Here is a 12,102-nt window from a genome sequence, read left to right on the forward strand (position 1 = left end):
CATATTTGTGGTGCTGCCGTTGTATGGCTTCTTAGTGCGACATTCCTTGCAAATTACGGAGGTTTTATCAAGCTTTCCGTCTTTCTTTTCGAAGCCGTAGTATTTCCAAACATAAGATTTGAATGTTGCGGCTGCATTAAATATAGTAGTTTCCTTGCTGCTGCGTGCGCTAACTTCCATAATGTTTCGCTCGTTGTGTACTGGACTGTATGTGACGCACGGCTACCGTCCGTATTCAACACAAAACGCAAAGCAATGATGGTGCATTCATTGCGCCTACGAAAGGGCAGATATGTGACCTTTAACAATAATAAAACGGCGATTGAATCGGATTTTATCGATACCCATCAATGCATCGTGATGAATCGTGATTTCACCCGTCAATCGCGTCATACCCAGTGAATGAGCCGATGCACTCGGATCGCGGACGTGCGCATCGATGTATCGATTAATATCGATTATTTTCCACACCCTTAGTTTAGACTTGATCTGTTAATTTTTAATGCAGGACAAACATAGAGCCTCAATAATATTGAAAAAAAAATGTGAGTTGATTTTTGTAATTTAAAAAATGCACAAAATGAGTTTTTGCACATAATGTTAGTTTCCGGTTCAGCAATTGTGAGCCATCCGTGTATGGTTGTTTTTATGCAAGAGAGCCCAATGCACTGGAGGGGGGGTGGGGGGGGGATACAATCACAGAATGGGGTTATTTTGTTGTTTCTTTTAACCCTTTGTTAATGTACTTGTACATTAAGAGCATGTATTTTGCACCTATTTTGTCGATATTCAGAATTTTTGTCAGAAGGAAGTTTGTGGATCTCTGTGGCCTCCGAGTAGCAAAAATTGAGGCCCCCACCATCCTTTAAATTGCCAATCTCTTATCTAGGCTCTAAGAAGATTGCCAACCGCATGAAATTAAGCTGCAGCACTGTGGCCAAGACTATACAACGGATTAACAGGAAAGGTTCTACTGAGAACAGGCCTCGCATTGGTTGACCAAAGAACTTGAGGGCACAGACCCAGAAGCTGTCTTGGAAAAATAGAAGTACGTGTGCTTATAACATTCCTACAGAGGGTGAAGGGGTGTGGGGTAAGCCTCTCAATGCACCTCATTCGTGAATAAATGTGTAGAAATTGTGCTTTTTCCCCCAAAAATCTGATCATTATTTGTGTGTACGCATAGTCTGACGAAGTTCTAAATTTGTAGAGTACGCAAAAATTCAAGTACAAAGATACTGATGAATACAGATTTGAGTGTCAATTGGGTGTGCAAATTAAGCACAATTTTGTGCATACATTGACTTCATGAATGATTCCCAATGTTCAGACCCTACGCCAGATACTGCATCCATTTGGTCTGCATGGCAAGCCTCTTCGAAAGATCATGCACAAAAATGCTCACCAACAGTTTGCTGAGGACAATTAGACTAAGCATATGGCTTACTGGACCCATGTCCTAAAGTCTGATGAGACCAAGATAAAGTAACTAGCTTCAGATTATGTCAATTGTGCCAGGCGGCAGCCAGGTGAGATGTGTCTTGCCTATAAATCAAGCACCGTGGTAGGAATGTCACGGTATGGGGCTGCTGGATGACCGCTGCGATCACTGGGGAGCGTCAGTACATTTGAGGGAGCAGTGAGACAATGGCAGCAGAAGAGGACTTAGACTCTTTCTTTAAAACAAGGACTAGAACAAATAGTGCTATCAACCAACTAAACGAAGATATCTCGTTCAGAAGAGAAACTTTCTCATTAGGTTGAGAAACGTTTTTGTCCTAACAAGAAATTCATTTTTTCCTCCATGTCACTCTAGGGGCTACGGACTATTTGGTATAGTCCTTGTTTCTTTCTTTTTGTTCCCTCCACTTTAGGGGCTCCGTAAGTTATTGTACATGGATAACTGTTTACTCTATCAAATTGGAAAAATCAACAGAGAATATTTTAAATATAAAGCCCACACTAAAAGAGATTATGATGGTAAATAATTTCATATATGTACTCGACGGTCACAGTCAGACATATGCCTCGTTTCAGCTTCACACTACGTAGTCCGTTTGCCACAGCAACCTTGGCCCCAGCCGCTTTCCGTTTGGGGCAGTCGGCTTTCAACGACAAAAGAAGATTGTGTCGACTCAGTCCTCAAGGAAAAAAAGGTGACAATCAGTCGTCTGAAGCTGCAATGAAGGCATCAGTCGGCGAAAGACAGGCTAACAAGTAACAGCAATTGCGAGGAATGAGGACTGTCTCATACTTTAGCTCAAATTTATACTGTATTTTAAACCTAGACTTAAAATTCAAAAGTTTAGAGACATGAACAATTGTGCAACACGGCCTTGTCACTACACAAAACACCAATTATTACTTTAAACGTAGAATGATGCGAAAGTACAACACATCGAAATGACAAGTACTGCTTGAAATCAATGTAAACATGATTAAAATAAAAACTTGAAAAAAAGTTTATGACTGCTTTAAAACTGCGGACTCACAGTAAAAGTCCGTGTGCACCAGACTTAGATCACTTGGGCATCCCACTTCATTGTACCGTAATCTTTGAAATGAGTATAGCTGCGGTATATTTCTGGACTTTGCTGTATATTGCCCGTGCTATAGAGCTCCTTTATTTGTATTTACAACTGTTCTTACAGTTGTGGTTAGAGGTTTACATACACTAATCATTGGTATGAACATCATATTGATGTTGTTCTTTTCATGATTTATTTAAATCGTTCTTTTTCCAAAACAGAATTATGATACATCACCTACAGTACATCTTGAGTGATCATACCATAGACACAAGATGAAACAATCACACACTTGTGATATGGCAGACGGACAGTGTCCATTAAGTCAAGCATTGAAGCATTTGAGTCTATTACCTGTCACACAGGTGGCTCACTGCACCGAATGAGTCACAGGTGCAGGGCAGGCAGCCGCTGGTGCCATTGGTAAAGTAGCCCTCCTCACAGTCATCACACTGTAGACCGGTGTAGCCGTCCAGACATGAGCACTGACCAGTGCTCCGGTTACACTCATCTGGATACAAAATCCCTTCTCCTCCAGTGCTGCAGTTACAGAAGCCATCTGGGTGGACAAACAGGCATGACAATGGCTGAGACAAAAGGATGAAAAAAAAAAACCTCCTGCATTTTATGTAAATGACTGAATGATGTTTAATTATGTGGTGATTGAAAGTACTGAATAAATGACTAAATACATAGAGGTGCGTACATACTGTACATACATACATAGAGCCAAAACCCGTGTGCAATTGACGCCCGTTAAAATGCATTGGGGAGGGAAAAAAAAATACCGGTAATTAAAACCTAAAAAATTCTCACAAAATCCCTGATAACCATTCCAAATCGGAGGGGTGTGTGAAAAAACACATAGATTTAAACATTTGAAGCAAAAAAAACAAAACCCAGGTGACTGATTATGCTTAGAAACCTTGGATTATTAACAATGGTGGCACAAATGCTTCCCGGAGTGAACAGAATTATGGTTGATGTAATGTCTTATTTTGTAGAAATGATCAACGATGTAATTGATCCATCCATCCATCATCTACCGCTTATCCGGGGCCGGGTCGCGGGGGCAACAGCTTTAGCAGGGAAGCCCAGACTTCCCTCTCCCTAACTACTTCTTCCAGCTCTCCCCGGGGGATCCTGAGTCGTTCCCAGGCAAGCTGGGTGACATAGTCTCTCCAGCGTGTCCTGGGTCTTCCTCGGGGTCTCCTCCCGGTGGGACATGACCGGAACACCTCACCGGGGAGGCGCTCAGGAGGCATCCGAATCAGATGCCCAAGCCACCTCATCTGGCTCCTCTCGATGTGGAGGAGAAGCGGCTCGACTCTGAGCCCCTCCCGGATGACTGAGCTTCTCACCTTATCTCTAAGGGAGAGCCCGGACACCCTGCGGAGAAAACTAATTTCAGCCGCTTGTATCCGGGATCTCGTTCTTTCGGTCACGACCCATAGCTCGTGACCATAGGTGAGGGTTGGGACGTAGATCGACCGGTAAATTGAGAGCTTCGCCCTTTGGCTCAGCTCCTTCTTCACCACGACAGACCGATACAACGTCCGCATCACAGCAGACGCTGCACCGATCCGCCTGTCGATCACCCGCTCCCTCCTACCCCCACTCGTGAACAAGACCCCAAGATACTTGAACTCCTCCACTTGGGGTAAGATCTCCTCCCCGACCCGGAGGGGGCACTCCAACCTTTTCCGACTGAGGACCATGGTTTCAGATTTGGAGGTGCTGATTTTCATCCCAACCGCTTCACACTCGGCTGCGAAACGCTCCAGTGAGAGTTGGAGAGCCCCGTTTGAAGGAGCCAACAGCACCACATCATGTGCAAAAAGCACGTGCAATACTGAGGCCCCCAAAACGGACCCCCTCAACGCTTCGGCCGCACCTAGAAATTCTGTCCATAAAAGTTATGAACAGAATCGGCGACAAAGGGCAGCCTTGGCGGAGTCCTACCCCCACTGGAAACGATTCCGACTTACTGCCGGCAATGCGAACCAAACTCTGACATCGGTGGTATAGTGACCGAACAGCCCGTATCAGGGGGTTCGGTACCCCATACCCACGAAGCACCCCCCACAGAACTCCCCGAGGGACACGGTCAAACGCCTTCTCCAAGTCCACAAAACACATGTAGACTGGTTGGGCGAATTCCCACATACCCTCAAGGACCCTGCTAAGGGTGTAGAGCTGGTCCACTGTTCCACGGCCGGGACGAAAACCACACTGCTCCTCCTCAATCTGAGGCTCGACTTCCTGACGGACCCTCCTCTCCAGCACCCCTGAATAGACCTTACCAGGGAGGCTGAGGAGTGTGATCCCTCTGTAGTTGGAACACACCCTTCTGCCCCCCCTTTTAAAAAGAGGGACTACCACCCCGGTCTGCCAATCCAGAGGCACTCTCCCTGTTGACCACGCAATGTTGCAGAGGCGTGTCAACCAGGACAGCCCCACAACATCCAGAGCCTTGAGGAACTCCGGGCGGATCTCATCCACCCCTGGGGCCTTGCCACCGAGGAGCTTTTTAACCACATTGGTGACTTCAACCACAGAGATAGGAGAGCCCACCTCAGAGTCCCCGGGCTCTGCTTCCTCCAAGGAAGACGTGTTGGTGGAGTTGAGGAGGTCTTCGAAGTACTCTGCCCACCGGTTCACAACGTCCTGAGTCGAAGTCAGCAGCGCCCCATCCCCATTTCCTCGAAGCCGTCCGGAAGTCGGCTTCCATGGCCTCACCGAACTCTTCCCACGCTCTGGTTTTTGCCTCGGCGACCACCGAAGCCGCGGTCCGCTTGGCCAGTCAATACCCGTCAGCTGCCTCTGGGGTCCCACAGGCCATAAAGGCTCGATAGGACTCCTTCTTCAGCTTGACGGCATCCCTTACTGCTGGTGTCCACCAGCGAGTACGGGGATTGCCGCCACGACAGGCACCGACCACCGTACGGCCACAACTCAGATTGGCCGCCTCAACAATAGAGGCACGGAACATGGTCCACTCGGGCTCAATGTCCCCCGCCTCCCCCGGAACATGGGAAAAGCTCTGTCGGAGGTGGGAGTTGAAACTCCTTCTGACAGGGGATTCCGCCAGACGCTCCCAACAAACCCTCACTATACGTTTGGGTCTGCCAGGACGGACCGGCATCTTCCCCCACCATCGGAGCCTACTCACCACCAGGTGGTGTTCAGTTGACAGCTCCACCCCTCTCTTCACCCGAGTGTCCAGAACATGCAGCCGCAAATCCGATGATACAACTACAAAGTCGATCATCGAACTGCGGCCTAGGGTGTCCTGGTGCCAAGTGCACATATGGACACCCTTATGTTTGAACAAGGTGTTCGTTATGGACAATCCGTGACGAGCACAGAAGTCCAATAACAAAACACCACTCGGGTTCTGATCGGGGGGGCCGTTCCTCCCAATCACGCCCCTCCAGGTATCACTGTCATTGCCCACGTGAGCATTGAAGTCCCTCAGCAGAACAAGGGAGTCCCCAGCAGGAGTACTCTCCAGCACACCCTCCAAGGACTCCAGAGTGGAAGAGAGTCCAGCCCCTCTTGAGAGAACTGGTACCAGAACCCAAGCTGTGTGTGGAGGCAAGTCCGACTATATCCAGTCGGAAATTCTCTGCCTCACACACCAGCTCGGGCTCCTTCCCTGCCAGAGAGGTGACATTCCATGTCCCAAGAGCTAGCTTCTGCAGCCGAGGATCGGACCGCCATGGTCCCCGCCTTTGGCTGCCGCCCAGCTCACATTGCACCCGACCCCTTTGGCCCCTCTCATGGGTGGTGAGCCCATGGGAAGGGGGACCCACGTTGCCTCTTCGGGCTGTGCCCGGCCGGGCCCCATGGGTGAAGGCCCGGCCACCAGGCGCCTGCCAACGAGCCCCACCTCCAGGCCTGGCTCCAGAGGGGGGCCCCGGTGACCCGCGTCCGGGCAAGGGAAACCTAGATCCATTTATTTCAATCATCATTGGGGTCTTTGAGCCGTGCTTTGTCTGGCCCCTCACCTAGAACCCGTTTGCCATGGGTGACCCTGCCAGGGGCATAAAGCCCCAGACAACTTAGCTTCTAGGATCCTTGGGACACACAAACCCCTCCACCACGGTAAGGTGACGACTCACGGAGGAGTGTAATTGATCTATTGGCAAATTATGGCATTACAATTCAACAATTCATTCATTTTGCAAAAGATGCAAAATATCTGCCAATCAAATCCAACTAATCAGATCTGTGTGTAAGTCTTCTACATTTAAATCTGGAAGCCTCAGACAAATTCCGGTTTATTTGAGTATGAATTCCTTTACGTTGCGACAACTGTATTGGGAAAGCATCTAAACAAAAAAAATTGATACATGCAAAATGTAATCTGTGGTAATACCGATTCAAGTGTACACGAAGGTGTTAAAGCATCTACGTAGATGGAACCCTTTTGACATTTCCTGTTCTATACAATTATCATTTATTTCACTACACACACAACATACTATACAGTGCACCCATGCAAGCTGTGAGCAACATAATTGACTTTTGAGCGTTAACCTGCCATACACATGACAGTATTGTTTCGCAGTAACATCTCGTCAAGAGAGAGCGCTAGGGCACAGCCCTTCCGCCTAGCTAAGTAACACTGAAAGGGATAAAAATTACCGGTAATTAATGAAAATAACAACAACAACAAAACAACCCCAAAAAATGTCATTTACTTCAAAATATATGTACATCTGTTTTTAGGTGAGCAACTAAATAGTATCCAGTTAGTGGCGAGTAAAATTTAAAATTTGAGTATCTCTGGCGTCTCAAAAGATTACGTGGTCGTGTGATATGCACAGTCAGTCCTCGTGCAGGAACAGAGTTGAACAGAATTACTGTTAAAGCCGACATCATTACCTGCCTGACTCTGAGTGTTTCCTTCTGGGGACATGCCACATTCAGTGTGGGCGGCAAGCACGTTGGCATGGCAGCCAAAATGGATGCACCTCAGCCAGGCTTCTACAGTGAATCTAGTGTTGTCTTCAAATTCAACCTAGAGAAGTCACTTCAACATATTTTGAGAGAAGAATGTAGAGCGCGGGCCAAATGGATATGACAAGGTCTGGTGGATTTATGAACTTTAAGGTGTCTCAATCAAAAATTATAAAGTGCAACTACACTCCTCACTCCTCCCTAACACGCTCTCAGGTTTGATCTTAAAAAAGGCGTGGTCGGGTTATGTACAATGGGTCCCTGCATACAGAATTATTGGTGGGGGATTTTTGTCTGTGTTGTTTTTTAAACAATTTTTGGAGTTAAAATAAAAATAAAAATAGTCCAATGCATTTCACAGGCCAATTATATACAGATTTTCGCGGGACATATTTTGTTCAGTTCAAGATGGTGCACTTGGAAAAAAGAATCCAGGATAAGTTGACGCACAGATGACCTTGACAAGCACTTAGTAGTTATCTATTATTTATCTGATCTCGGATTCAGTGCAACGAATGGTGACTACAGACCTCATTAAACCCGATCTCACACTCATACTTGGTTCACTTCACTGCACAACAGCTGAGGTATTTGTCTGCTCGAGAAAAATAAAACAACAAGAGACCTAGCTTTGAGATGAAATGAAATGTGAACCTGAATTTGAAGATATTCGTGCTCTCAAATCTGATTCAGACCTTGTTGCTCTTCTGGTGTTATTTGCACATTTATGCAACTAAAAAAAGGCCTGTGGTTATGCAAGCCTGTGTAGTGCTTACACTCCCTGGCTCTTTGCTACAGGAACAGGCACAGAAGAACTGTCAGCCCTGATGATGGCAAACAATGTGTGAAATTCAGTTCATGCATATTCCACCTCAAATACAGGAACACACACACACACACACAGATATACACGCACATTCACGTATTCGTTCTTAAGCTGGGCTTTCACAAGGTGTGGTGTTTTGATATTAGTCACGCACAGACAGTGTGTCTAATATCCATAGAACTCGACCGGTGTGCAATGGAAAGAGAAAATGGGGCTGGGCTCACCTCTCTCCCCTGTTGAGTTTATCTGTTTGACTGTTGTGACGTGTTGTGACAGCATTGCTGTTATTCAAACAGGGGCAGGCCGTTCAGAACAAGTCTCAAAATTCCTCTCAAGTCTGGCTCAGTACTTGCTTCTCTGTTGCTACCGTGAAAACCATTGTTTTGCCTTTTTTTTTCCCCGAGGCATCAAACTACCAAAAATGTTGGAGGGAAAGAAAAGGCTTCTCTAGTTGTCTGTGAGGCCCTGGCATGTGATAGAGGGTGACGCCTTTGTTGGTGAGATATTATCATGAGAGTTACCTTTACAATGGAACAATGATAGGAGCTTAAGAATGTACCAAGCTCAAGCTTTAATGGATGATTTCGTTTTAAAGTGCTAATTTAATTTTGACCACTGGGGTCAAACAGATACAAAAAAAAGCATATAGAAATTGCCGTTTCTAAACCTAACTGAGCATAAAGGCGCAGCATTTTTTTCAACTACTTGCTGTCTCACCAAATAATGACATTAAAACGTCTGAGGAACCAACCCAAAACAACAAGGAAAAAATAAGTCTGAGATTTTTGTCCTTTTCCGAATATTTTACGCAAACGCTATAAAACTGAGAAGATCAAACAGTTTCCAACTGATGTTCGAAAATTGCAAAGTTAAACATCTGGATACCCTTAATAAGCTGTTTTTTCTTTCTTTCTAATGAACACAGAGGCACAAAGCCAGACAGACAAATAGACAGGCACAAAAATAAAGAGAGATGAATAATGATAACAATTAAAATTAATTGTATTAATAATGAGCAGTTCCGAGAATGGATGGACGAATGGTTCTTTTGAGGGATTAGCGCTAGATAAAGTAAAACAATGTCTCAAGGATTTTATAATCGGTTCTGTTGTCTTTTGTGGAAGATGTGAATTTCTCCAAATGTGATTGTTCCACTCTCAGGTTACACTAATGTTTTTGAGATAGTTTTGTATGGAATGTGAAAGATGAAAGAAAGACGTTTGGGGATGGATAGGGAGGAGGGGTCCCCAAGCAAGGTTCTAGTGGGGGAGAGTGGGACGCTGAGGCTGAGGATCTTGATTTGATACATATATTTTTCAGTAAAATATGTTTACTGCTGACTTCAGAGAGGAGAATGAGCGCAGGTGAGGATTAATGGGTGTCATCGCTAATAGACTTAATTTTAACTGATGCAATATATATATAAGTGAAAGTGGAAGTCAACTTTGTCGATTTAGGTCTCTTTAGCTTTTAACAACCTCGCATCAGACTGATGCTGCAATACTGCGGATGTCCCGAGCTCCAATCAAACCGAGAGGCTTTGTTTTCATTTTATGTTCGTCTCTGGATCAAATGCATTTTATTCCATTTTGAAAGCTCTTTTTATCATAACAGTGAAGTAGGGATTGGTCAATCTAAAAACACCACTGAAATGGAATCCAAACGTGAGAGGCCACAATCACTCACAACATGACATAAAAGACATTTCTGAACGTGTTGTTCGCTTCAGAAGGAGGTGGTAATAAGGAGGTCAATTGTGTGAACACAGAATATTTCATAAAATATTTGGCAAGAAAAAAAAACTACTTTGGAAAAATTAGCTTGATGAGCTAGTATAAGCAATTCAGGTGAAAAAAAAAAAAAACAAAGAAATTCTCTGCATCACACGGACATTGAAATATTTACTGTCACAACTCTGCTTCTGGCTGGGGCTTAATCAAGAGTACCCGAGTGATGCTTGGATGGGTGCCATTGTCAATGCTCATTCATGGCTTTTGCTGGCTGGCCATTTTGTTTGGGCATCCTTGGGTTCTAAATATTCCTCATCCACAACAAGTGACATACACAAGCTGATCTGAATGTAATTTCTTTTAAATACAAATCCTGATTGACGAAATACAAAGTGACCATAGTTATATGTGGATGCTGTATGGCCTGGCACACTAGATACCCTCAATGAACAACAACAGGATCAATCTTCCCCCCCACCCCCCCCCACCCCACGTGCCCCCCTCATCCCATACGCTGTAAAATGTGGCACATATCTTTTATTAAGAGGCCTCAAGTAGGCCACGTTAACGTTCACGCTACACGGATACAATTTTCAACAGGAACACACCACACTTCACAATACGTTGAGATTATTTGACAGGGTACAGCATCCAAAAACTGAAGGGGTCTGCCCATTGTTGCAAGTGCTGTATATACGGTCTCTCTCTGCGTCAAAAGCACAGTGCAATCATTCCTCTTCTAGCAGATGCGGTGCATGGCAGTGGCTCGATTGATACACGCACGGGTCTTTCATTTGCATTTCACTCAAGTAAAACCAAAACCTTTAAGGCCAAATGATTCACTTTCACTAACATCGCATTCGACGACACTCACCTTGACTATTCTCCGATGAGGTAACAGATGTGTCGACCCTATCTGCCGACCACGCATCGTTGTCTGTCCGCTGAGAAACCACGGACATCATTGTCTGTAGCATTTTCTCCGGGGCAAAGAATGATGTGTGTGCATCAGTGGATCTTTTGCGGGGAGCGCTTGACCTGGAAATCAGCGGCGCGATGTCTTCCTTGGCGCTTGAAATGTCTCCGATGTCGAAATCGGCGGTAGACGGCTTTGTTGTTGCAGAAAGAACGGGGTTTTGTGGGATATGGCTAACTATGCCCATAGCAGACGACTGTGCCAACGCGAACCTGTTCTCGGGTAAACGGCGATGCATATCTGAATGGAAGGTCTTCCAGGTGTCGGAGTCTGCGTCTGGCTTCCTGGAGATAGGATACGCATCGTAGAGACTGATGCGAGGTGCAGCTTCAGAAAAATCGATATATACATACAAAATAAATAGCACAACCGACGATATGTACATCATTAAGGACGTTAATCTCATATTCAGTCTCAGCTCTCCATGTAAGCTCCAGTAACGGTCTCTCTCAGACCTTTCCCTAAATGGATGCGTACTCCACCATTGATGTCTCCCGGCGACGTAACGTACTGCGAGTCGCCTCTTGAACCACAAGTCATTGCTCTGCAACCAAACCGTCTAAATGCTCTTACCTTACAGTGCACGAGCCAATAGGAACCCGTAGTGACAAATAAAAGAACATCCCCGGGTAGCTGATTGGATAGGCGTCACAACAATCATTTCGAGACAGCAATAATCGTACTGGGAATTTTATTTACGACGAACCTGATGTAATGAAAACAATGTCTTTGTTAAAAATATTCCCATTTCCAAATCCAAACTCATCAATGATAATTTTAATCAACCTGGACCATTTTTTAAACATTTGAGCCTAAATCTAGAGTCAAAACGAACAATGGACGAAATGTCTTTTTAATTCGTTCAATTGCCAAATGGAATTTAAAAAGAGAATAGTAAGTAAAACACGACACGTAATCCACGAAAATAAGAGAGCATAAAACCGAGAAGCTCAGACGCTTATTATTACGTTACTGTATATTAGTTACATTGCAAAAGCGTACATTAGACTGCACAGAACCAGACGCCTATTTGCCTTGACGCTACTGGTGAGATGATGTCGGATTGACACACGTGTA

The 12,102-nt window shown here is 45.2% G+C and overlaps 1 protein-coding gene across 1 annotated transcript in view; it reads right to left on the bottom strand.

The window, feature by feature from the left end:
• The window catches only part of si:ch211-158d24.2 (multiple epidermal growth factor-like domains protein 9), a 52,655-nt gene extending 41,082 nt beyond the window's left edge, over positions 1-11,573 (bottom strand). Inside the window, exons 1-2 of the mRNA XM_052068241.1 lie at positions 10,924-11,573; positions 2,883-3,087 (exon numbers count right to left, since the gene is read on the bottom strand). Of these exons, the coding sequence (XP_051924201.1) occupies positions 2,883-3,087; positions 10,924-11,431 (713 nt within the window). The 5' untranslated portion in view covers positions 11,432-11,573. The remainder of the gene's footprint in view (positions 1-2,882; positions 3,088-10,923) is intronic.
• Positions 11,574-12,102: the final 529 nt, after the last annotated feature.

The sequence above is a fragment of the Hippocampus zosterae genome, chromosome 6 (assembly GCF_025434085.1).
Source record: "Hippocampus zosterae strain Florida chromosome 6, ASM2543408v3, whole genome shotgun sequence".
Classification (NCBI taxonomy): Eukaryota; Metazoa; Chordata; class Actinopteri; order Syngnathiformes; family Syngnathidae; genus Hippocampus; species Hippocampus zosterae.